Source organism: Sebastes fasciatus, chromosome 7 (assembly GCF_043250625.1).
Source record: "Sebastes fasciatus isolate fSebFas1 chromosome 7, fSebFas1.pri, whole genome shotgun sequence".
In the NCBI taxonomy this organism is placed as follows: domain Eukaryota; kingdom Metazoa; phylum Chordata; class Actinopteri; order Perciformes; family Sebastidae; genus Sebastes; species Sebastes fasciatus.
Genome location: NC_133801.1, coordinates 5193146 through 5220219, shown reverse-complemented (window position 1 = coordinate 5220219; position 27074 = coordinate 5193146). Strand labels below are relative to the sequence as shown.

The 27074-nt window shown below is 40.7% G+C and overlaps 2 protein-coding genes across 6 annotated transcripts in view; both read left to right on the top strand.

Moving 5' to 3' along the window:
* The window catches only part of gpr4 (G protein-coupled receptor 4), a 208793-nt gene that overhangs the window by 94532 nt on the left and 87187 nt on the right, over positions 1–27074 (top strand). The window lies entirely within an intron of this gene.
* nova2 (NOVA alternative splicing regulator 2) overlaps positions 1–27074 on the top strand; it is a 102460-nt gene that overhangs the window by 64686 nt on the left and 10700 nt on the right. For all 5 annotated transcript variants that reach the window (XM_074641168.1, XM_074641167.1, XM_074641164.1 and 2 more), the window contains one exon: positions 5566–5732. In XM_074641168.1, the coding sequence (XP_074497269.1) occupies positions 5566–5732 (167 nt within the window). The remainder of the gene's footprint in view (positions 1–5565; positions 5733–27074) is intronic.

Genomic DNA, 27074 nt, shown 5'->3' with positions numbered 1-27074 from the left:
TTGGGTCACTTGGTCACTGTGGAAATTGCGAAGTGAAGTTCACGTCTGGTATGAATTTCACAGACTCTTGCTTTTCACTTTCAACCCTCATCATCCTCTGATAGAAATAAGAGCTCCAGTAATTGAACCTCTTGTACTTTCTGTCCTGGACGCTGCAGGTTTGTCCAGTGTGTCGCTGCAAACGGCACCAGTAGCTGCGGCCCGTACAGTACGCTGCATTTAAACATTACCGAAACTGTCTAGATGACTGAATAGATTTGATTGATATCTATGACTCGTATGCCATTGTTAGACCCTTAACTGGCGCTGGTGCAGGTGTTTCATCTGAGGAACTTTACCTGGAACTTTGCATTACCTGAATATTTAAAACCTTGTGAGACTTTAGAGCTTATTTCTTTGTATTTGGGTCTTCTTTTGTGGTTTTCTCCACTCTGAATGTTGTGCTGATGTCATTTAGTCCTGCAGTGCATCTCTGATTTTCCCAAACACTCTAATAAACTCTGGTTTGTTTCTTGGCTCCATGTTCTTCCCAAGAATGCCTATCAGGACTTTAATATGGTTGTTTGAAACACAGTCAGTTGTACTGGTCAGCCAAGGTTGTTGCATATGCATAACTTGTTTTGTTTGTTGTAGTAATCCTAGTTGCGATGTAAACACACATTCTCTTGATGAATCAGGATTGACAGCGCTGCTAGCTTCAACTAAAAGAATCAGTCTGACGTCCTCATCAGGGCTGGAATTTAAATAGAAAACAAAGTAAATTACAGTAAATCAAAATCCATGGCAACTTAATGTTTTGGATGTTTTGGAAAAACTGTAAAGATTATATTGTTGTTCAGTTATGTTCTGGGTCTCACGAGCAATATTAAAAGTGTCTCATAAATTCGTTACCGTATGTAAACACAGTCTCAGCGACACTCAACAGATATTTCTTCAGCAGCTGCAGCAAGTCAAGCTCGGGGAAAAAAAAAAATTCCAACAGTTAAAATATCAAATGATGATGAAAAAGTCACATACAAACATGCACATACACAGCGATGTCTTGCACCGGTGGGACCGGTACCGCAGTTACTGCCAGCAGAGCTCACTGTCCATCACTGAGGGATGTAAACTCGGTTGTGTTGGTGCTGGTTTGGCGCGACAGTGAGTCTGTTTGTGTTCACGGCATGAGAAAGAAGACATGCGCAAGCTAAAATACTGCATGAACCTGTAGCGTTACCACGGCAACACCTAGTTTGAGCGTAACACTGCAAAGTTGGTTTAAATACCCATGAATGCATCCGTGATACATAAAACACCTTAGATAAAAGTGTCAGTCATGTTTTGTATTATATGAATATTAACTATGGCTGCACAATTAATACAAATTACACATCATATTTTACAGACTTAAGAAAACAGCTTTGTTTGATACAGATCCCCACAAAAATCACATTTTCAATGAAAATGATAATAATGTAAAATTAATATCGCTGATCATAACGCAATATCAGTAAAAATAATCGCAATTAGATATTTTTTCAAAATCCTTCAGCCCTAATATTAATTGATCTTTAAGTAAATATTTTGTAATGAAATGAAGCCGGTCTCAGTGGCACAGCTGTACAGCTGTTTCAATATGATCTCCACTGACAGAGTGGCCTTTACTGCTACAATCACACACACACACACACACACATACAAATGCGTGCAAACACACAATCATACACTCATGCCAAGACAATGGCCTGCTAATCCTCGCCTGTGATTGGACGAGTCCAGATTACCCAGAGGGCACCAGCTGTCGGGGAGAGTCGAAGCCCAGTTTCCTCAGTATCAGCGCGCACACACACACACACACACACACACACACACACACACACACACACACTGTCACTCACTAATGCTGAACTAACTGCAGAACGAGGCTGAAATGTTCACCAACAAAGCGTTAGCATGTGTGCTAACATCCAGGCTGTGTTATCTGTTAGCTGGACGTGGCGCTCGCTCGGCCAGACTGGAGCGTTCAGCTGCTGTCAACAGAGACTGTTTGTCACTGCTGTCAACGGACTGTAAAAATAGGAATGGGAACTAATATGGTCGTAATGCTAACGGGCGTCCAGCACAGCCAGGTAGCCAAATGTGGCAAATGCCTGGATGTGCTGTGTTTTATTTTTAGCCTCTGTTGTTTCAACTCTTCCACCCTGTTGGTCCGCGCACTCAACTCTTTGTCCGCGGGGGTGGGCAAGAATCCTCTTTAAGGCCATTAAAGTATTAAAGATATCCTAAATTCAGTCATGAGAAAGAACATTTCCTCCATTTCATAGGCTTCTTTGTGCAGAACATGTATTTGATATCCACTAACAATTCATTCTTGCTATCCATGTGTCTTTTTAGTTTCATAAATGTAACATGGCTCAACTGTTTCTGAATGTTATTTACCAAACTGGTCTTAAATTAAATTCACATTCAAGAGGTCTTTAATCTGGCTCCTTGAAGCCGTGACACCGTGATGTATTCATCACTTTCCAACTCCCACATACACACATACTGCACAGCTTTTATCCCTCAATCCCGCTGCTCGCAGTGCAGCCGCAGAGGGCCGAGCCGGGCCAAACCGGGCCGGTCCAACAATGCGGGGAGAGGGGAGGAGACAGGAAGCGCTAACTGACACGCTGCTGAGCCCAGATAAGAGCAGATCCCACTCAATACTGGAGTCAAGGGAGATGGAAGAGGGAGAGGAAGAGGAGGAAATGAGAGGGAGATAAAGAGGGAAGAAGGAAAGGAGAGTGAGGAAGAGAGAGAGAGAGAGCAAAATGGAAAAGAGAAAGGAGAGAGAATAAATGCTAAAAGGGAGGGAGAGAGAGAGCCAAAGAGAGATTTACTTTCAGTGTGTTGTTGAGATTCAGAGGACTGAGAGGCTTTGCATTGGCCTAGATTCTCCTCCCTGTGTCTGTGTGTCTGTCAACACTGACCCTCCTCTCCGGACCAGCCCTGATGTATTTATTCTCTCTCAGTTCTGACCTGCTACATTTTCATAAAAACAGTCAAGTCATAAAGTATGAAGTAGGTGATATGCTTCTCATTGTTTTGGCTTGAAACACCAGGTGAAAGTGCTGATTTCCAGCTGTGAAGGACCATACATACAAGTGGTTACTATATTAGTCACATAATTTACATCACAGCTAATGATTTTGCAAACTGTTCAGTATTTTAGAATTGTGTTTATAGTGTTCCAGGCAACGACTGGTTTCATTCATTATGTAAGGTATGAAAATAAATGAGCTCGGAGCTTGTTGGAGTTGTGTAAACCATCACAGTGAAGAGCATAACTAAAAAAAAAAGTGTTTTTGGAATGAGGCAATGCAGTATAGACTTCAGTTTGTACTTAGCATTACACAATGATGATATAACTCAGAGTAAACTTAATACAGATGTTCACTGTGATGGATTTCGCAAGTGACACAAGTTTTAAGAGTCTGTTCATTAGTTTGGATGGAGCCCAACGGCTGCCTGGAAACGTCAGTGTATCTTTTGGTCATTCGATTTTTCCTTTCACAAACGGGTATTAAAAAACAAAAAAATAGTGGTTATTTGATTTTTGTTTTAAAATATATATATTTTTTTAAAGTTTTCTTTATCAGGGTCAAATTTCAAACGTCATTTTTTCATATTCTGCGATCGGAAGTTGCGTATGAGGATGGTGCTGTGTATGAGAGACAGAAAAAAGTACGGTGCTGCTCTGTAACTGAAGGTGATGGACACGGATCAGTACGTAGTTTTTCGAAACAATAAAAGAGTGTATCTCAGGGAAAAAGACATAACTGCAGAAAAACTAATTTCTGTAAAGTTGGAAAGATATTGACAGATTCTAACTTCCCTGATCAATAAATCATAACCAAAATGTTATTAAAACACCAACGAGGGCTCTTTCTAACCGTAGTAAGGTAGACAACGAGCTACAACCTCATTTAAATCACAACGAGCCTTCAGTCCTCCGAGCTGGACACAAAACATTGGTCTCTATGTGCATCCGGCTGTGAGACGAGTGGTCAGGGACCGTCTACAAAGTGCAACGCTGAAAAGAGATGCTATAAAAATATTCAATTACTTTAGTCTTATACAGTGTAGAACCCTAAAATTACTTCTAATAAACTCCTGATAAAGAAAAACGACTTCTGTTTCAATTTTAATTTTTGTGAAATGAAAATCAAATACCCACTAATTTTTTTGTATTTTAATATCCTTTTCTGAAAGGAAAATCATATGACCCAAAAGATACACTGACCCTGGAACTATTTGACAAAGTGCATATAAACATCTAAACCTCTAAACACCATGGGACTTAATGTGTTTTGGTTAACATGCACATTAAGTGAAGTGTAGCCTTTACATTAATTGTATTAATTGAAGTTGGTGTAGACTCTGTCCCTCTTTTGAGGATGCAAACATCATCCGACTGAAGCCAAAACAACGAAACGTGTCACTGTGCTGCTACAGACTTCACTGTTTATAATTCCATCGCTCAGTTTCCATGTTGTAAACACAGGGTGTCTGGTTACACTGTCCTGGGTAAAATGAGAAACAGGAAATGCATAAGTTATAACATACAGTATATTCATGCACGCATACAAATGAATCGTCTTTGTTCTCTCATATGTTTCTTATATTTCCTGCAAATGATCTGTTGCAGTTTTTCCTGCTGAAGACCTGGAGTGTAAATCCTCTGAGGCTCTTTGATTTGTGTTATATAGAGTTTAGCCAGTATATTTGGAGCTGGTATAAATCTTAAAGATGCAGTTGCAGCTTAAACACATGTTCTGCTCACACTGACCCAAAAGTTTGGAAATGATAGCGACTTGCTTTATTTTTCATGTGACCAGGGAGTTTATTTCCTGACTGGACGAGGTCCTGGAAACAGATACTGAATGTTTCTGAGGAGGAGATCCTTTTTCTCCACTTGGAATTTTTGATTCTTGATTGCCGTTCCTATTTGCTGCTGCGGCAGCATCGTTTCCCAGATCATTGCAGTTTCTTCGTTTCTTTTCTTTTCTCGCAGTTGCTATTTTTTTGAAAAGCAGCATGAGCCCCCGTTGGTTTCTTTTTCATTCATCTGCACATAAAAAAAATGAGGAACATAATAGAAGATTCTGAGTGTTCAAATGTGAATTGGGACAGCGTATCCTGCACAACATCAAACCTTCACCTGTGAGTCTCCACTCACCTGTGGAAACATTTTGAATATAAGAAAACGTGAATGGAACAAATCCCTTTTTGACAAAACTCCTAAAAGTTGGCACATTGATGGAGAAGTAACATTTCTTCTCCGTGTTTTATTTCTGGCAGTGCAGGAGCTTCGGTGGTACCACCTTCCATTACACAGGAAGCACGTTCATATTTGAAGAAGCAATAAAATTCAACTATGTGTCCGAGTTACAAAAGACTTTACAGGCTGATGAAAACGTGCTGGTATTACTTTTTCCTCCTGTTGCTTAAAATAAGCTCTGCGTATCTCCTCCGAGTGTTTGTCATCTGTTTAAACTCATGCACTGACCTCTCTGTCTGTGTGTGTGTGTGTGTGTGCAGGAACGACAGAGCGGGTGTGTCTGATCCAGGGGACGGTGGAGGCGCTGAACGGCGTCCATGACTTCATTGCTGAGAAGGTGAGGGAGATGCCTCAGAGCACCCAGAAGACAGAGCCGGTCAGCATCCTGCAGCCACAGACCACCGTCAACCCTGACCGCGTCAAACAGGTCAGTCTCAATGTCTCTGCTATTCTGTTCCAGGAGCAGCTGAGGTTAACTCTACCATCGTCTGTGTGTGTGTGTTTATCAGCTGTGTGTGTGTGTGTGTGTGTGTGTGTGTGTGTGTGTGTGTGTGTGTGTGTGTGTGTGTGTGTGTGTGTGCCAGCTCTGCTTCGGCTGAAGGGGTGTGTGAGCGAGAGAGGGAGGGAAGTGTTTGCCTTTGGAACCACTGACTGTGTGCTGTCGAGTTGTGATTTTCTGTTTGAGTGAAACTGAATGAGGCAGAAAAAAGAGAGACGACACGCGACCGTACAGACATGTAAACAGATGAGGGAGGGAGAGAGAGAGTGTGTGTGAAAAATAAAGAAAAATAAGTGGAAAGGGAGACAAGAATGGAAAAGAGAGACACAGGGAAAAATAGGAGGCAGGGCAAGACGGGAGAGTGGAGGAAAGAATGAACGATGGAGGGAAGAGAATGAAAGAAAAGAAATAGAGCGATATGATATCCAGTCTGACAGGATGCAGTGTGTGTGTATAAACTGCTTATCTGTCATGAACTGTAGGCTGCCACACACACACACACACACACACACACACACACACACACACACACACACACACACATACACATAGACCAGAAACCTAAACATCCACGCGCCAACTGGAAACGGTTTCCTGCTGAGGGAGGAAGTGTGAGCGAGTGTCCTGATCACTCCGTCTATCGCTCACACACACTCATCACTTTTATGTGAGAAGTGTCTTAATCAAAAACAAGAGCTTCAACTTTCCATCCCACTGACTTCCTGTAGTATTCAGCCTTTTCATTTACTCTCCTCTCTCTCTCTCTCTCTCTCTCTCTCTCTCTCTCTCTCTCTCTCTCTCTCTCTCTCTCTCTCTCTCTCTCTCTCTCTCTCTCTCTCTCTCTCTATATATATATATATATTTGGATCAGTTATTATGACGTACACGGTTGGAGGATGAGTTGTCCCTGATCTACTAAGTTAGGGTCATCACCTCACAGTATAGCCTACATAATGTTTATTAGAGCTTTTGTAGACTTATCAATTAGTTGATTTAATCGACAGATCTTGGAAACTGAGTTTCTCCACAAAGAATCACACAGAAACACCACTTTAAATCTTGTCTTTATCACAGATGTGCCCATAAGTTTCTTGGAAATTCAGCATGAAAAAAGCATAAATACTCGACTAATCGACTAAAGACATGTTAGTCGACTAAGACCAAAACAACTGATTAGTCGACTAATCGACTAAGAGGGGGCAGCCCTAATGTTTATGTAAATATTATATTGCATATTGCATAATATTTAAGCAGGATTACAACTATGCACGTGTTTGTAGCTATCGTCATTGACATACAGCCATTCAACATCTCAGCAGTAAGCTCCTTAAAACCCTCTCTGTTTCTAACCTCACTGTTTGCAGTGACATATTTTGGCTATAAGGTGGAGCTATAAAGTTAAAGTTGTTATGTGATAACATCATCTTTCTAGTTGTTGTGATGGAAATGTGGTCTGATGTTGCCCTCTCATCTCGGTGTCAGGTGTATTAACATAGATGATTGATGTCATAGACACTAGGGGGCACCAAACTGTAAAATCTTCTAATCTTATGATGTCTTTCATTTGCCTTAAAAATATCAACCCATTTCCTGCAAAGTGTTCAAATTTAAAAACTAAAACATTTTTAGTGGCCAATCAGGAGAGAATAACCAGAATGCCGCATGATGTAATAATTCACGTTATAGTGAACTGAAGTCCGTTTCAGCGTTAGCTTCTGTCCCACCGGCTGTCATTACTCAAGTTAATTAGGGACTATTTCATCGACCTCCCTGAAAAGCTGAAACACGATCCTGTGTTTATATTCTCAGATAAATGACTAGCTACACGTGTAAATATTGAAAATTTGACAATTTGACAATATTATTTATATAGATAAAAGATAGAGTCGATACAGGAAACGCACGCGTCATGTTTCAGCAGTTTACAAAGAAACTTTCAGCTGAAACTTTTGATAAATGACTTCAGTGTTTGCTTTGAAACTTTGTTTAACTGCAGTAGTTCACATGAAGCTCATTCCGTTGCTGATTGTACGGTTAAATGTGCGTGTCAATACCAGCTGTGTAATGGAGGACAATTAGTGTGGCCATTGATTATGATCCCAATCTGTTTAAGTGATTATCATCATTCTCTCTTCATGATCGCTCCCTATTGATTAGTCAGGTCTGGCATTGTTTCCATCTATTGACTGTTCGGGCCTGCCAGACGATGCATTCAACCAGGCCTGTGGGCACGCAAACACACTCACACACACTCACGTACAGTAAAAAACACATTAAAGAGAATATAAATAAATATAAGAAGGATTAATTAGGAGAGAAATGAGAAGATGACATCTGCTGCAGAGTGGAAAACTAAATATATATTTTTGAAATGTCCCCAGAACTTCCTGTTTTTCCTCCTCGTGTCGTCGTCTCTGGTGTTGCATGAGTGTTGCGTACGTTCTCCCCCCGCTGTGATTTCTCTGTCATAAGCAGAATTTGGGGGGGATGGGGGGGGAAGGAGCTCTACGCCTTTATAGTAGTGAATAATTATAGTTATCAGACACACACACATTGACACAGTCCTCAGAGATAGAGTCTTTGGAAGAGTACACAATTACAAGGTGCAGTTATGAGGAGAGCTTTATGCATAATTGATAAATACTCTGTGTACACACACACACACACACACATTCTCACCCACACTGAATCCTCCTGCCCACACACACTCTGCAGAGTTGAACTCAAACTGGCTTTTGAAGGCTCGTGCAGATAACAGTATTGAACTGTGTTCGCACAGATGTCTTGTTCATTCGTGTTTGCAAAGTTGACATCTTGTCTCTAAAGGTCATTCTTGTCAGGCGGGGAAGTTATACTATATGGCTGAAAGTATGTGAACACCTGAATGTCACAGCTGGAGGTATCAGCTGTGGGCATCCCGTTCAACCACAAGAGCTTCAGTGAGGTCGATCGCTGGTTGTCGGCCGATAAGGCTGGGCTTGCAGTCAGCGTTGCAGTTTGTCCGTTAAGTGTTGGATGTGGTTGTGGGTCTCTGTGCAGGTCTGTCAAGTTTTTACACACCAAACTCAGGTTGTAGTTGCCAGGCAACCAGTGGAGAGGCCAGGAAGAAAATACTGCAGCACATAACCCCTGTAAAATAGTGAATAGTTGTGAATTGTTGTTTTTACAATTCAGTTTTTGTACAAATTTAACAAATGAGATATAAAGTGTCTATTAGTGAGCTGTAGAAGTGATGGGTGGTAGATTAGCTGTTTTCCTTTCTTATGCGGTGACGCAATTTGCGTACTTCCATACTTACACTAAGTACCACTATACTGTAGTCGGATAGAAACCATTACTGGGTTCATTTATCTGTCTAATTGAATTACTGCCGTTACGGCGTGATGTCCGTGGCTGACCATCACCAGCTGCCTGAAGCTGCCAGAAAAGCGAATACGTGCAGACGTGCTAAAAGAGGCGAACTATCCCTTTAAAAAAAAGTGGCAGCCTGGACATGTGTGATGCTTTTTCTTTCTTCAGTCTGTATCTTCTGCATCCCGAGCGTCTGAGCCCGAGGCTCACTGACAGTTGAGTAATGCTGTTGTGGACGAGGCGAGCAGCCGCGGGGAGACAAGCAGGCTAATAGCTGCTGATATTCAGACACTTCTAATACAGGGCCAATCCCCCTGTTGCTCTTTAGGCTATTTATACCATATCGGAGAGGCGACTAAATGGATTTGGGCTGCATTTAACGACACACACAGATACACACACAGAAAGAAACCCCCATACCAAAATAACCTCCTCAAACAACCGTGCTGGACACACAGATGCCCCGACCTTTAGAGGACACTTCATGCAGCCGAGCATCAAACCCAAAGGACCGGAGGACACATGTATTTGAAGGAAATAGAAAAATGTTTATAAAATGATCCACAACTTTATGAGCATGTTGTATCTTGGGTAATAACACAACCACAACAAGCAGAAATATTTTTGTTCACAAAAATATAAATATAATAATAATATAATTGTGACAGTGTAAAATGTTTCTCTTATGGTGAAATGTAAGGAACCTTATGATTATAAACATATTTACACTACCTTAAAAAGTAACTAGTTACGTCCGAATTAAAAGTATTTTGTTCCAGTATTTTTCTTTTCCTGCTTCAGCAACATGCCAGCAAATGTGTTGACCCTAACCTTAACCCTTTGTTTACTTCAGACAATTTAATAGCATGGAAGTAAGGAAGAAAATATGAAAAAGTAAAAGTAGCCTACCCTTAGTACCAACTATAAGAAGTGGAAATCTAACAGTTTGTAGTGACCAAAGTATAATCAGAGTACTATAATACAGGGATGGGTAATCGAACAAAGTAACACATTACTCCCAGCACACACAGTTATGGCTGGTTCAGATTACACAATATCAGCCTGATTACAGCCCAACACGGCTGTCGTTGGGTGTCGCTCGGATCGGGAACAACAATGAGTGTCGTGTGCGAAAATATATTTTTATCCTGTGTAGTGTGTCATTGAACCGACACCACATCTGGGACGCCTGACGTCGTCACAACAGAAAGTCTAGCATGTTTGAATTTTTTTTTTGGCCTTCCACGACGTGTTTTGTCACGGCCGTGACTTTGATCAATAGGAGCACAGAGCGATCTGCCACGAAGGCGCACACAACTGCAAACAATGGCGAAGCAAAAGAGGAATGATGTTGGTGCTGTGAGGTGGAATTGTGAAATAGAGGAAAGACTTGTAGAGCTATGGCAACAATACCTTGGCCTTTATGATGTTTCCTTGAGGGACTAACACGACAGTGAACAAAGAAAAAAGCTTGCGAGGAATAGCAGAGGAACTTCAGCCCCTCCTCACCAAGCGAGTAAGCTACTGCCATTAGCATCAAGCTTCCTTCCTGATGACATCAGGCACGTCGTGAAAGACGACCAGCGATGATTGATCAGGGAACCGACGTGTGGCCTGTCATGTCTCTCGGCCGAGTCACGACAAGAATTTATGACTCTCAATCTCCTAATGTGACACAGTGACCATCGAAACCGACAAGAAATATGTGTAGTCTGAACCAGGCGTTACACGGAGACATACATCTAAGGTCAGTGGGCTGTTAGTAAGCTGAGAAGTCTTGGTATTTAAAAGCATGGCGGTCATTGTGGAAACACACAAACACAAACTCGCTTTGATCTGATGAATAGACCTCTGACACACACACCATCACACACACGTTGACATACACACCATCACACACACGTTGACATACACACCATCACACACACGTTGACATACACACCATCACACACACGTTGACATACACACCATCACACACACGTTGACATACACACCATCACACACACGCGTGCCCCTGAAAGATGAATTGGTGTCCAGTGTGGTGCAGCCGTTGATTGTCTGCTATTTTGGGTCGTGGATAAAATGTCTTCTTCTTGTCAAGAGGGCGGCTGTTGCAGCATGTGGTGTTGGCCTTACTGGTTAACCCCTGGGACTAGACGAGAGACAGAAGAGAGAGAGGAGAGATGTTTGAAGGATGTCTGGAATGAGAGGCAGGGAGGAAGATGGACAGAGAAGATGACATAAAGACAGACAGACAGACAGACAAAGAGAGGACAAAGTGAGCCAGGAACAAGAGTCTGGCCGTCTGAGTGAGGGACAGAGAGCTGGACGCAGATCTGAACTCTTGTTAGCCGACAGCTGCAGAGAGACGGAGAGCTTCGCTGGAAGAAGCAGCTGCTGATAGAAAGAAAAACAGAAGGACGACACACAGCGTTTCAAGGCCGCATAACAGGACAACAGACCAGCGAAGAAGAAGATTTACGAGCTGAAGAAATTCTTTCACCGGCTCTAATGAGCTCTTATATGACATACAGAAGAAGAGAATTTATTGAGGGATTTTATTACTTTTATTATGATGTCTGCTTTTGTTTTCACCCCCCCACCCCCCACCCCCCAAGTACGCTCTTGTAAAACATCATCACACCAGTGAGCACGCTCTCATGTTACACTTCACATTAGATATTCATAGTTTGGAGAGGGTGATAAATGCTCTCACAGAATCGATCGAGACAATTTGAGTGATGCACAAATTGTTAACAAAAGATTTCCAGGGACTGTTTTTCTCTGTTAAATAATGACAGTTAGGAACGGGACTCATGGTACAGTACTCAATGACTTCAGTGTCTCATAATGCACAGTGCTGTTCACTTAGATTTCAGGTAGTTAGTTTGGTTGCTGTTGTGTTTAATTTTATTGTGATATAGCGACCGATACATATGTATAAGATATTAACTGAAAATACAAATTATCAATATATATTGATATTAAATATCATAGCCTCTATGTATATATCTTAAGCTAATTTGCAGTGTCTGTCCCTAAAATTTGAAGTCAATGTGTAAATATTTTCAGATACAGTTCCTCTAATGGCCACCAGATGCTGACTGTCAAACTAAGTCAAACTAATCTATAGAAATATAGACATATTTACACAAAATAGGGTCTTAATAGCTAATTTCACTTGTTCTAACATGTCTCTGATGCAACTATTGTTCCATTTAGATGAGATTCAGCCTTAAATAAGATAAGATAAACCTTTATTAATCAAATTCATTCATGTCAAAGCAGCAACAGCAATGAGAATGAATCACAGGAGAGGTACTGATGAGAGTAAGAGTACAGAACCAAACCAAGATAATGAAAATAAAATCAAGAAAATAAAACTATGTTACTTTTATAGACAGTAGTTAAATAGTTTCCCTTTGCAATTAAGGCAATATGTTTTTGCCTTCACTAACAAGTCTTGCAGCCTTCAAACAACGGACAAGTTGGGGGCTTCTAACGCGTGCAGCGTATCCTCATACAACTGTTTGTATGATGTGATTTGTACAAAAAGTTTTTCCTTAATTTTTCGTGACGCACATGTCAATGTCCACTTCAGTCTTTTCAAAATAAGTTTCCATCTTCACAGGAAAAAACTTGGTTAGGTTTAGGCAACAAAACTATTTAGTGAGGTTCAGGAAAAGATCGTGGTTTGGGTTAAAATAACTCCAGAAGTGACGTTACTTAAGTTCGGACTTAAGTTATGTGACCAATAAATCAACCTTGACTTCTGGTTTCACACGGGGTACAAACACCAGTCTCCTGTGCGGTGTTTTTGGACCCACACATCCACCCTGACCTCCTCCCTAAGAGGAGTTTGTCTCTCTTTATACTGGTTCACAATTACGTGGATTACATACAAATTGATTTTATGGGATATATATGAATTACAGTGCATTCGTTTTTGTAGGTAGGATAGCTACAAACGGTGAATGAGAACAGCCTGACCTGTGGGTGATGTGACAGACACCTGGTCCAGGTTTTAGTCAGCTACTTTGTGTTCATCCCTGTTTACCTGCTGTCGTTTTGATGTACTGCTGTAAATTCAGTCTTTGAAGAGAAGCAGCACACAAACATCAGCGATCGTTACACCTACTTACTGCATCAATATTGTATTCATATTGGCAGTAAAACATTCCCTCTCGTCTGTTATTGTTGCATTACAGTGTTTGGAAGTGAGCTGCAGAGCCGAGGCTGCGTCCCCTGTGAGATCAGCTGTAAATGGCCTGTGGTTTTGTTGTGGTATTATTATTCTGGGGCTATTTTTGGACCCGGGCTGCATGGCCTTTATTCAGACTGAAAACTGCAAGACGTTGTTTCGCCGAATGATGAATACATGAGCGTTTACACTTGTCGACTCTGGTCTGGTTGTTTTCCTGGCCGCTCCCTGCAGCCACTTCCTGCAAGAGAGAGGCGCCATTTCCTGTGAACTTTCACCTCCGGCATGAACACCTGTTTCCTACTTCCTGTTATTGCCTCCCTACACAGGAAGTTTGCCATAAATGTCAGGAAAACGTAGAGTCTGGCTCGCTTTGTGTCCAATGATGAAGAGGTGGGAGTGTAAGACGTAGCTGGTGAGAGGAATAACTCAGCTTCAGCCAAAAAACACACCGACAGTCGGAATAAGTTCTGTGTTGTTTTTAATCAGTGAATGAATAAAAGGATAAGGTCGGGGTTTGATATCAAATCTGAATCCTTTCAAATCCATTTGGGTTCAGCTCTCAACATCTATAAGTAACTAAAGTTATAAATAATAATAATTCATTAGAGTCTTTTCATCACAGAAGACTCACTGCTGTCCGTTGTGTTGAACTACAAAAACATCATGGAGTGTTTAGTCTTCCTCCAACAAGACATGTTCATTGACAATCCGTCTGTTCTTGTATTCCGTTGACTTGCGATCAGGGTTTTACACACCTGAGCAGTCTTCTACAGTACGCTGCTTTCTTCCCTTCTTACGTAACATGTTATCTCCCCGTCAGTCCTGTGATTTGCAGTGTCTGCTTCACTGCTGAGTCAGCAGAATAACACTCTCTCTGTCTGTGTGTCTCTTATCGGCTCCAAACAGCCATGACTGAATGTCTGCATCATATTATCTCTGCTGTGATTTATATTTTACTGCTCTGTATTACACACATGAACTCCAAGTTCAGATGTAACGTCTTGCTTTCTTTCTCACTTCTTGTCGTTCTTTCCTTCCTTTTTTCCCTGTTGCTCTGTTTTAGTTTTGTTGTGTTTAAGACATATCTACGACGGCGTATCAGGCCCTTTGTAGGAAAAATTATAAATTACGTAGCCGGGCGAGGGGGTTAACAATAGAAAAAACTCAGCGGTTAAAGTCGTAAATTTACGGGGGGAAAAACTCACAAATTTAAAAGAAAAAAACTTGAATATTCTCTGAGATTATAAATCATAAATTTGTGAGAAAAAACTCTGAAATTCTCTGAAATTAAAGTCACAAATTTATGGAACAATGGTAAAATTGTGGGGTTTTTTTGTCAAGGAACTACAACACTTCACTTTGTAAAGTTGGATCAACCTCATCACAGGATGTCCTCTGAGCGAGGCAAAGGTCCTAAAAGATACATAACCGTATACGCATTTTCCATCATGTTATTTCTGTGTCATTTTATAAACTGACATCGAATTGCAAATGCAATGCGTTGTACTTTATCCTCATGTTAGACCAGTTGTAAGTTTTATTTTGCCAATGGGTTATCAGATAAATCCTAAAGATGCTGTTTCGGATGTACTCTCTGTCGGACGGCCTCTGAGCGAGGCGATGGTCCTGAAAGACAGATATACGCGTCTTCTTATGTGTTCTTTTATGAACATAAATAAATATTAATATAATATATTTTGCACTCAATGGTGCACGTTACTGCCATGTTAAACGGTGGAGTCTGCGGTGTGATGAGGTTAATCCAGCTTTGCAAAGTGAAGCGATGTGATTCCTTGACAAAAACAAAAAAAGACATCATTCTTCTGAGGGTTTTTTTCTCATAAATTTGTGAGTTTCTCTCAGAAATTTAGCATTTTACCATTTTTTTTCTTGGAATATTAACCCCCTCCCCCAGCTTCGTAATTTATTTATTTAATTATTTTTTTACCTGAGGTCCTAATACGCTGTCGTACATATGTGCAGGGAATACAAAAGAAAAATTAGGAGGAAAAAAATTAGCTGTATGATGTACAAGCAAAAGAGATTTGTGCCACATAGAGAGAGGTTTCAGCAGAAGAGAGGGAGGTATAGGAGGAAAGGAGAGGAGAGGAGAGGAGAGGAGAGGAGAGGAGAGGAGAGGAGAGGAGAGGAGAGGAGAGGAGAGGAGAGGAGAGGAGAGGAGAGGAGAGGAGGTTAACACTAAGGGCACAAAGGGGAGAAGAAAGAAAGGAGACCTTGTATTATCTGCCAGTTCATTACACAAACACATTTTGTGTCTTTTAAAGAGACATCTTAATTTGTACCTGCAGCACGATGTACTCTACAGATGAATCTTTTCATCCTTTTATTTTGACACACAATGTGATGACCTCCGCTCCCTTTACATCCTTTTAAAGAGAAAGCTGTTATTACAGTAATATGCGCTTGTTCCAACACTCCGCTGAAGTTACAATACACGACGTTTACTTCACATTCATGCAAATGGAAATATTCTAGATGTATTATGCATCATATTAAAAGTCTGCACTCATCCTCAGAATTCAGCAGGACATGTTTGGTATCTGTGGAAAGTTTGGGGCCTGTGGGTTCAACAAGTCTTGGCTGCACACCATGCATGTAACGATGGAGCCATGGAACACACACACACACACACACACACACACACAATGTTCAACAGCTTCCAAAAAAGTGATTCATGGTGTGAAGCGGCAACTGGCAGTCGTTCATTAATGCACTCATTTTTATTTACAAATCAGGAGCAGTTTTATATTGAATGATTGAACAACAAAAATATTTAGATTTTGCTGTTGAACTTGACTCACTTCTTTGGCCATTATTACACTTTAACATATTTAGGCAAGAAAATCACATTGTGTGTTTGTGTGAGAGAGAGAGAGAGAGAGAGACGGAGATAGTGAGTTCATCTCCAAGCACATGATGACAAGTTTAATATTCTCAGGAGAGGGGAGTCTGTTCAGGAGATAACTCAAACTGCAACATCACAGGAGGAGAGCCAGCTCTAACCCTCCCCATGTGTGTCTCTGTGTACATATTGAGTGTGTTCATGTCTGTATTGTTTGCATAAGAGGAATAAAATGCACCCAAAATCCCGTTTAAGAAGTCAGAAGACGCTCTTAAGTCGTTGTGTGTGTGTGTACATGTTAGAACATGAGCACTATACAGTATAGTCACAAACTGGGCAAAAGAGGGTGATGCACACATCCAAGATAATTAACTAATTATGTATTCATTTAATTTTGTAAGTGCAATGTTGCATGGTGCAGCAACACAAACCATAACGTCTCAGAGAGGAGAGACGACAACATTATTATCGATTCTTTGGACAACGATACGATATTTGCCGATACCACAAACGATATGATTTCAGTTTCAAGGGAAATTCAGGGGCCTGCGATCGATTTGAGACAATATCATATGCTCATTTAACATTAACATTTATATCAACGCACAAAAAAGCAACTCAAATATGATTTGACAGTTGTATTACTGGGCTCTTCCAGACATTTAAATGAAAATCAATCTATCCTTTTCAATAAAAAGAATAAAGATAAAGTGGGAATTTCAAAATATCAAAGATGACATGTATCGATATTTTCACTTGGCATCACCATGTTACTGATGAGCCTCTGCCACGCCCACGTCCAGCACTTTAAAGTCAAACAAACACCCAAACCAAGTAACAGGCAGACAGGGCGGAGAGCGTCCTCACAGTATATACAAGTGTGTGTGTGCGTGTGTGTGTGTGTGTATACATGAGTGTTCATATCCAAGTTAACACTATGTCCCCTCGCTGTCACTCATTGTACCCCGGCTCTTCTGTCCTGCAGTTATTTTTAACCTGCAGGGGGGGTTTCTGAGCTCCTGGACGGGCCGGAGGATGAAAGGAGAAAGAAAGATGGCGAGGGAGAGAGACGGAAAAAGAGGTGATGAGGGAGAGAGAGAGAGAGAGAGAGAGAGAGAGAGGTAGAGGCAGATAGGGAGAGAGAGAGAGAGAGAGAGGTAGAGGCAGAGAGGGAGAGAGAGAGAGGCGACTAAGCCGATGGATCAGGAGGAGGCAGATTATGCTAAAGTCCCCTGCTTAAGACTTCAAAGTTCAAACTCCTGCAGCCTCAACAGTTGTCCGCTGTCCTCCACTCACTCCGTGTGTGTGTGTGTATGTGTATGTGTGTGTGTATGTGTATGTGTGTTTACATGTGCACGTACATCTCAGAGTGTGTATGGGAGTATTGTTTTGTGTGTGTTTATCTTTGAGTGTGTGGGATTGTATGCACCTTTTTCACACAAGTACAAGTGAAAATGTGAATTCATGTCTTTGCATGTGTGCATCTTTGCTTCTGTGTGCGTGTGTGTGGGTGTGTGTATATGTGTGTGTGTGTGTGTGTGTGTGTGTGTGTGTGTGTGTGTTGGCACCAATGACAACACTGACAGACAACCTTGTGACCTGGATGGAACTCGACACAACGTTTGGACGAGAGAAAGACTCGTCATTACCTCAATGAAAGCTCTGACATAGTGAGAGAGAGAAGAAGAAAGGAAGGGAAGAATAGAGGGAGTGATGAGAGATGAAGAAAGGGGGAGAGAGAAAAAGAGAGAAGTTACAGGAGAGTTTGAACCTTTATATACCCTTAATGTATTAATATGGACCAGTTCACAAATAAGGGATTAAATGAAGGTTGAGTTGCTTTGACCTATCAGAAAAAAGTAGGACTGTCAAAGTTAACGTGATAATAACGCGTTAACGCCAATTCATTTTAACGCCACTAATTTCTTTAACACATTAACGCAACTTGCGATCTTTAGGTTGTAGCGGTTGTCGAGAAGGAGGCTAAATAACGCTCCAAATTTAAGCTAAATTTTGTCAAGGAAAAACTGGCATGTCCATTTCCAAAGGGCTCCGTTGACCTCTGAACTCGAGATATGTGAATGTAAATGGGTTCTATGGGTACCCACGAGTCTCCCCTTTACAGACATGCCCACTTTATGATAATCACATGCAGTTTGGGGCAAGTTATAGTCAAGTCAGCACACTGACACACTGACAGCTGTTGTTGCCTGTTGGGCTGCAGTTTGCCATGTTATGATTTGAGCATATTGTTTTATGCTAAATGCAGTACCTGTGAGGGCTTCTGGTCCACTCCCATGTTGATAAGACTATTAAATACTTGACAAATCTCCCTTTAAGATACATTTTGAATAGATAAAAAATGTGATGCGATTAAATAATTGTGATTAACTATGGACAATAATGCGGTTAATTGCGATTAAATATTATAATCGATTGACAGCCCTAAAAAAAAAGACATTTCAGACGCATATCAGTATGCTAAGATATGTGAAAATAAAAGATGAATACATTTAAATGCCTGAAAGGAGGTGCATAATAATGTGCAGTTTCAGAATCAGAGTCAGATTTATTTGCCAAATACGTGTGCACATACAGGGAATTAGACTCTCTTTGCATCTCTCTCAGTGTACTTATACAGGAATAGAAATAGCAGCTAGGGACGAGAACAACAAAGCTGGACAAATAAAGGTGAAGCATAGACAGGACTGTTATGTACACTATTATGTGAAAAACAGGTGTGTATATATATATATATATATATATAAATATTATATAAACATTTATAAAAAGCACAGATGATCAACAATAAAATAAGAAGTTAAATAAAACGTCCATATAAAAGTCAAGTGTTATGTAAGTTGTAGACAATACAAATAGTGCAAATAAATAAATAGTGAATGGATATAGATGGACTGGATGATTCTGTTCAGTATGTACATGTAAAGATGACTATATACAATATGTACAGCATGTATTATTTATTTTGACATATTAAAAACAATGTGCATTAAAGACTGTGAAATGATATCAGCAGCAGTGGATGCTTGGTGTTATGGTCAGTGTGTGACTGAAGGTTTTAAAGGTTTGCGTGCAGGAAGTTAAATTATGCTTAAAACAATTTAACAAATATTATTTCTCACAATCTAAAAATGTTTTTTTCTCTCTGACATGCAAGCTTCTGTTGCTTTTTAAATATATTCACAGATTGTTTTGTTACCCTTTGGGATGATGCACAAGCAAACGTTTCAAATGAAAACAGCCTGATTTAATCCCCTGAACCGCGTTGCTGTTATTCAGCTCCTGGTGGTCGTATTTGATCTGAAGGTGAAAACGCTTTTAGAGAAAACTCTTCAGAGTGTTTACCAATAACACCGAGCCATTCATCGTGTCGAGCCAGTGCCATTAATTATTCAACAAAATCAAATTTGATTGCTGTTTACCACATAATGTCTTCACCAGTGAAACATTTCCAGCTTTGAGGGAACGGAAAAAAATATTTTCTGTCAGCACTCGGGAGGTTTTATTGCATTTATCTTTTTCTGCTCCGATTTGTGTTTCATAAAATGGGAGCGCAGACAGAAAGGAGAGACGGCAGAGAGGCAGCGGGCTGGAGCTGTGTGTTAATACGTCTGAACGTCAAGGTTAAACCCTGACAAACTACCGCAACATACTGTGTGTGTGTGTGTGTGTGGGAGGGTGTGTGTGTGTAAGTGTGTGTGTGTGTGTGTGCTGTCATGGTTGTTAACAGTTTGCTTGTTTCCTCTTTTGTTAAATGAAACAATGTTCTCTCAGATTTCCATGCTTCGGTGACCTCAACACCCTGTTAGCTTATCACTACTACTACTCTATGCAACACACACACTCTACATTTTTACTGATACACAAAATGACTTACATGCTTCAGTTGATGAAGCAAAACAAACATTTGCTTCCTCTGCCTCGCTGTCTGTCTGCTTAAAGGCAGCAGAGAGACTTTAGGGCAATTTCGTTGGGCAAATATTGCTCTATCTTCTCAATTGCTTGAGGACAATTAAAGGTCACATCAAGTGAGATTTTCATGTCTTTTATAAAGCAGGTTTAAGTGATATATAAATACTGTGAAAGTATCAAAACGCTCAATCCACAGATAAACACACACAGCCCGTAATCAGAAACTGTGCGTTTGAAACAAGCCGTCAGGATTTCTGTACATTTGTGACATCACAAATCTACAATATGTAGACAATTTCACAGTTTGAAATGTAAACATTCTTAATGTATCTCAGTTTATTTCCTGTGGCAGTGTATGTGAATGACATCAGCTGACAGGAAGTAAACATGGACCCAAACTGTTGCCTAGCAACACAATTCTGTTGCCATTCCGTTGAAATGCACTAAAACGGAGCGTTTCTGATAGAGGGTGAATACAGGTATATTCAGACAGACAGTAAGAGAAAAATAATGTGTTGTTTGAACATTAAAGCATATAAACATGTTCTAGTAGAAACCCAAAATACAAGTATGAACCTGAAGATGAGCACGATATGTCCCCTTTAATTTAATTGCAACATTTTTAATATTTTGTCTTCATATTGCCGCCTGCAGTTGCTTCTCAACATGACAGTAAAGAAATAGGTGAGGTGTCAATCAGTACATGACGAAGACATGAGAAGAGGGTTTTTTTCTTTTCGTCACACAATAACTGGCATGACTTGAAGATAATCTGCTTCTAATATGATGTGACTGATTTAGGTTATAACATCAGTTCATGCAGTAAACATGTAGGGTCAGGATAGGATAAAACAAAGATGAAGAAATGGCCGGCAAATATAAGAGTTGTACTAATATATCAGAGAATTATTATCTTGTGATGAAAAATCTTCTTTGCTTATTAGGCTAACTTTAAATTGTTCAATTATGTTGCGTTTCCTGAACAGTCATTATCCATTTATAGTTTCCTACCACTGCTGGTTGGAGAAGGTTTATTTTGTAGGAAACATCCAGTGAGAAGAAATGGAGTTGTTTCGATGATGTGGAAGAAATGATTAATAGTGTGGTATTAAAATGGACAAATAGAGGTCTGCTTTGTTCATTCATCAAAGCTTGAGGTTCATTGGACAAAAAAGACGGCATGAAGGTCTGTGTCTCAGTCTGCTGAGTGCGGAGAGGAAGGTCACAGAAGTAGATGGGGAAAGGATTAAACTTTCTCTAGATGATGATGACAACAAGTAGCTGCTATATTCGAATTTTAATTAAATTTGCTGCAAAGTTCTGACTAGTTTAAGGTTAATTCAAGCTCCTGCAGTCATTTAGATCTGCTCCCACTGACAAACATCCCAAAGCTAAGAAAATGCCAAGTCAGGTGCAACACATTCTCACTCCCAACTCGTCAAATAGCGCTTGATCAGTGCCCCTCGGCATTGGAGACTGACGCACGGGGTACCCCTCTTGTGTTATATTTGGATGTGTTAGGGACGGCGTGTGAATATATGCTCGTTACATGCATAGTGTCCTTTCAAAATAAACTTCTGTTTTCACGGGAAGTTAGGTTTAGGCAACACAACCACTTAGTTAGGCTCAGGAGATGCCATAATTGATATTAACTTCACTGACTAACAACTCAGGTGACTCATGGAGCTGATGATATTAACGAGTCACGTTGCAAAATAAGTCAACGTACAGCAGTTTCCTGGTTGAAAGTCTTGTTTGTTTGTTTTTTTTAATATAAAAACAGTCACATTTAAAGATTGTTGGCTCAAAGCATAAAGTGCTTTGACAGTTTTGGCATTCATAAACCGCCAACAGTCCGACCCTGAACTGGTTCGAAATTGCTCCCGAATCAAATCAGCCCACTTTGCTGTTGACATTGATTTGGACTTATCTGCTAAGCCGCTATACCTGCTGAAGTCAACACTTCCCATCCCTGCTTCTTCACAGTGTTTGCCTGAGTGTATTCATGAACAGGAGATTGGCTTTGACCTTCGACCTCAACCCAGCAGCTGCAGCAACAGGACGTTCTAGTCAGCAGCTGGATGCACGCCAAACCCTCCTCTCCTCTCCTCTGTGGAAAAGTTTCTCCCAACAGATAGAAAGCTCTTCAAGGAGAAAAAAAAGAAAATAAAACAAAAAGGGAGACACCGCCAGAGATGAGAAAATGTTGAAAAAGAACTTCACAAAAAAGCGTTAAACCAGAGCAGCTGAGGCAAAAAAACAAAGATGAAAGAGCCGTCACTGTAGGAGCGATGTGCTGAACGCTGCCAACTGTCACATAATCTTCTTCTTTGTGGCGGCTGTGCAGAAAGGTGCTGGGAGCAGAGGATTGTGGGTAGGTAGGAGGCTGGCTGGCTGAGTCGGCCATTAGAGCGAGCCGAACCAACGGCGTCAGCTAAATAAAACCAGGATGAAGATGATGATTTCACAATAAAACGCCCTTCAGACCGTGTGCGTGTTTGACCTTGTAAAAAGAGGCTTTAAAACCCTCTTTAAATCTGCACAAAACTACAAAATGAGATGGTAGGAAAGAAAAATAACAATATGTGGAAAGAGAAACGTGATTAAAGAAAGCAGAGCTAGCGGAGGAGGAAGAGGAGGCAAACGGAGACGCTCATTAGCAGAGAATCAGTTGGATATAAAGATGGTAGATCATTAGGGCCAGGAGGGATCAGACATCACTGTACGCCACTGTTTATCCTCCCACCAACACTGTGCATGTGTGTGAGAATGTGTCAGTGCAGAGGATGAAAGGGTTCATGGGTAAAATCTTTTTGGCTCTCTCCCTCCCTCCCTCGCTCTCTCGCTGCCTGTCACTTATTTCTTTTATCCCTCATCTCCATTTTTACCCCCCACCGCCCGCTCATCTCCTCACCGCAAAAACATCCTTCATCCAACATTTTCAGACGCAAAATTAGACTTCAGCAGTGACGCACGCCGAGGAGGAGTTCAAAACCTGTGCAAACCTTTTAAAGCCCAAACTGATGTCCTGTTTTTATTTAGGGCATTACACGTCATTTATACATCTTCCCACAGAGTTTCTTTTATTAATTCTTAACATTCTGAGGATTTTTTAAAACTATTTTCCAATTAACTGTATTTTGTTGCAGATGCTGACCAATATACAAACCATGTTCAGTCATTAAAATAAGAAATGTAGAGGAGCTCTGAGTGCTTTTAGGGCTTTTTCAAAGTAATTAACTTCTCTCTAAATTAATGAAATACATTAGTAATGAAAGGTTTTGGTTTACACATTTTAACAGTGATTAATCACACATTACTTATTTGTTCAAAATGTACCTTAAAGTGAGATTTGTCAAGTATTTAATACTCTTATCAACATGGGAGTGGGCAAATATGCTGCTTTATGTAAATTTATGTATATATTTATTATTGCAAATCAATTAACAACACAAAACAATGACAGATATTGCCCAGAAACCCTCACAGGTACTGCATTTAGCATAAAACAATATGCTCAAATCATAACATGGCAAACTGCAGCCCAACAGGCAACAACAGCTGTCAGTGTGTCAGTGTGCTGACTTGACTATGACTTGCCCCAAACTGCATGTGATTATCATAAAGTGGGCATGTCTGTAAAGGGGAGACTCGTGGGTACCCATAGAACCCATTTACATTCACATATCTTGAGGTCAGAGATCAAGGGACTCCTTTGAAAATAGCCATGCCAGTTTTTCCTCGCCAAAATTAAGCGTAAATTTGGAGCGTTATTTAGCCTCCTTTGTGACAAGCTAGTATGACATGATTGGTACCGATGGATTCTTTAGGTTTTTTAGTTTCATGTGATGCCAGTATCTTCACTCTAGCTTTTTAAAACTGAGGCCGCTACAACCTCGTAAATTGCGCTAATGTGTTAAAGAAATTAGTGGCGTTAAAACAAATTTGCATTAACGTGTTATTGTTGTGTTATCTTTGACAGCCCTAGTTTGAACATCAATTGGACTATTTTCCATGTGATTTGGAGTACATTTGGCGTACAGTATGTGCTGAGTGATTTCTAGTATAAAAGGTGACTGGATGTTGGAGCCAACAGAAAATGGAGTGGCTCAGCCTCAGCAGTGTTCACACTTAGTTAGCACTTTGCTCTTCTCATTAATCTACACAGGACAGCTGATAGTAGCGAGTCTCTGATAGCAGCAGGACGTAAACAGACGTGTTGAAGGAGCCTCGCTGCGTACGTGCCTCTCAGCAGCAACACTAATCAATAGAAACGGACTACAAACTCGTTCTGCGAGAGAAAAGATGAATGAACAAAAGGAAAAACAATCCCACCTGTTAATCCCACAGAGCGCCGGCACACCGACGCCTCGCAAACAAACACTCACAGGGGAAAGATAATTCTCTAATATTCAACTGAAAGCAGCGAGAAGTGAATATTTGACTGCGTGCCAGTTTGAAGTCGCTTGTATTATCGGCTCCCTCCTGCATGCTTCTTACTAATTTTCTATTTCTATGTAAATTCATCTTCCGCCTCGCGGTGCAAAGTGTGGAATGTGGCGTGGCAACAAACCGCTGCATCGAGGCTGCTGCCACGCAGATGTAGTTTGGCTTAAAACTGCAGCAATCAGAGGGAGGAGGGATGAAGGAGAGGGTGAGGCAGCGAGGTAATTGGAATGGCCTTCGCATTTTTCTATTGTAAGTTGAATTGATCCCTGTCTCTTTGGATTTATTCTTCTCCTCTGTTATTTCTCTCTGCATGGAAAAACAGAAAACAAAAAAATAGTGTTCTCGTCCTCGTTTTTCTTCAAGTTCATTGAATCAATCACCCCCTCCCTTCCCTCCCTTCCCTCCCCCTCTCCGTCTCTTTCATTTTATCGTCTTCTTTTCTTTATCAAGGCCAGGTCTTTTTATCTCTTCAGCCCTCCCTCCTCCGGTTCCTCCAGCCCACACTCTCCCATTCTGCTCTCAATATGAATATTCGACGTTCAGACAGACAGACAGACAGATAGCAGCAGTGCTAGTGTGCTCTGCGGAGAGCGGGATCAATGCTAAGAGGAGAAAGCGCGCCACTCGTGCACACACACACACACACATTTATTTGCGAGGCGGTTAATGTGCTGCAGAAGTCAATAGAACATCTGCAGGTGTCCTTGTTTGTGAAAAACGACTTCTATCATTTAGTTTGCAGTGAAGAGCAAAGTAACACAAGTTGCAGCAGAAGTTTTTTTTTTTTTTTGGTCTCACACTTTCCTCTTGTGTGTTTTTCATTCAGCAAAGTGATGCTTTCATTGTGCGTGGAGCTCAGTGCTGCAGCAGAGGGATGCGTCACTCACTGCTTACGTCAACGGAGCAACAGTGAACCCCTCACACACACCAGCCTCATTCAGACCTCACATCTGTGCTTCTACCTGATCTGAAATATACAGCGCGTTCCCATCCCAACTCGTCACATACTGATGCTTTGTCACGCCCCCGGCGTCACTCCTTTCAGCCACCGTAAACACATGCGTAATATTACACGCTTAAACAAAAACGCTTGCTTAGGTTCAGGCAATAAAGCACTATAGTAAGGTTTAGGAAAAAACAACATGGTTGGGGTTAAAACTACGACGTTTGTAGGGTGAAAATGACCGTGAATGAACGATGTAAACGAACAGCTGATTGTAACATGATGCACGGGACACCAACAGCGGTCTCCTGGATGACAACCTGGTGTTTGTTGACTTGTCTTCACTCAAAATGATGTCAAATCATTATTTAAAATTGGGAAAATGGTGAAAAACTAAGCGTTGTAATGCAATCCACAGAAACGGTGTACGAAAATAATAATAATATAAATGTATTTTATTATGTTTTTTGATTAATTCATTTAGAGAGCTGGTCAAAATTAACATTTAAACACGTCATAAACAATTAATCGATTCATTGATTCATCGTTGTTTTTTTCGTGATGGGCATTTTTCACTATCTTCTGACATTTTGTAGACTAATATTCAATCGATTAATTAAAAAAAATTAGCATATTAATCAATTATTGAAAAAAAACATAATTAGTTGCACTTCAATTGCATGGTGCAGTGGGATCACTTGAAGTTAATGGCCTCCCAGCAGTGTACTATGAATCAATACTCCAATAACTATTAATAAGTGCATCATGTCCATTCATTGACCGATACAGCAATGTTATATAGCCTATTTATGATGAACAATAATACTATAATAACAATAGTACATCAATTGTAAATGCAAATATGTGAAATGAAATATACCACGCTGTGTTTGGACATGGAGAGTGTGTGTACATGTACATGTGTTTTGTGTGTGTGTGTGTGTGTGTGTGTGTGTGTGTCATCGCCTCGCTCCCTTTCACTACCCTTTGAATGCTGGAGCTGTGTTTCCATGGCAACGCTGACCCCTGGGAGTCAATGTTATTTTTTTCACACAAGTAGCCTCTTTAGAATTCCTCCCTCTCTCTCTCTCTATCTCTCTCTCTCTCTCTCATCCATCCTTCCCTCCCACTCTATGTACCTCTCTCTACCTCTTCATCACCTGTTCTCTCACAAACTTGCACTTTATCTCTTTTCTCTTATTTTCTGTCTTGTTATGTACCAAAGAAATGAAAAAAAAAAAAACACTCTTTATTAGTTATGTGTTTAGGTGGTGAAGACACAGTCACTGCATTACTCCATAATGTTGTATATCTATCGCAGATCTTTCTCCTTCAGGACGTCATTACACTGCTCACACACACACTCTCTCTCTGTATTCCAACATGGTTCAGTCTCTCTCCCTCTGCGTCTTTTCTTAAGCTCTTTTTGTCTCCCGTCCTTCTCGAGGACACCTCTGAAAAGCAGTTCCTGACAAAGTCCCTTTCAGCGCTGACCTTGCCTTTAAAGTCTACTCTGGAGCTCAACGA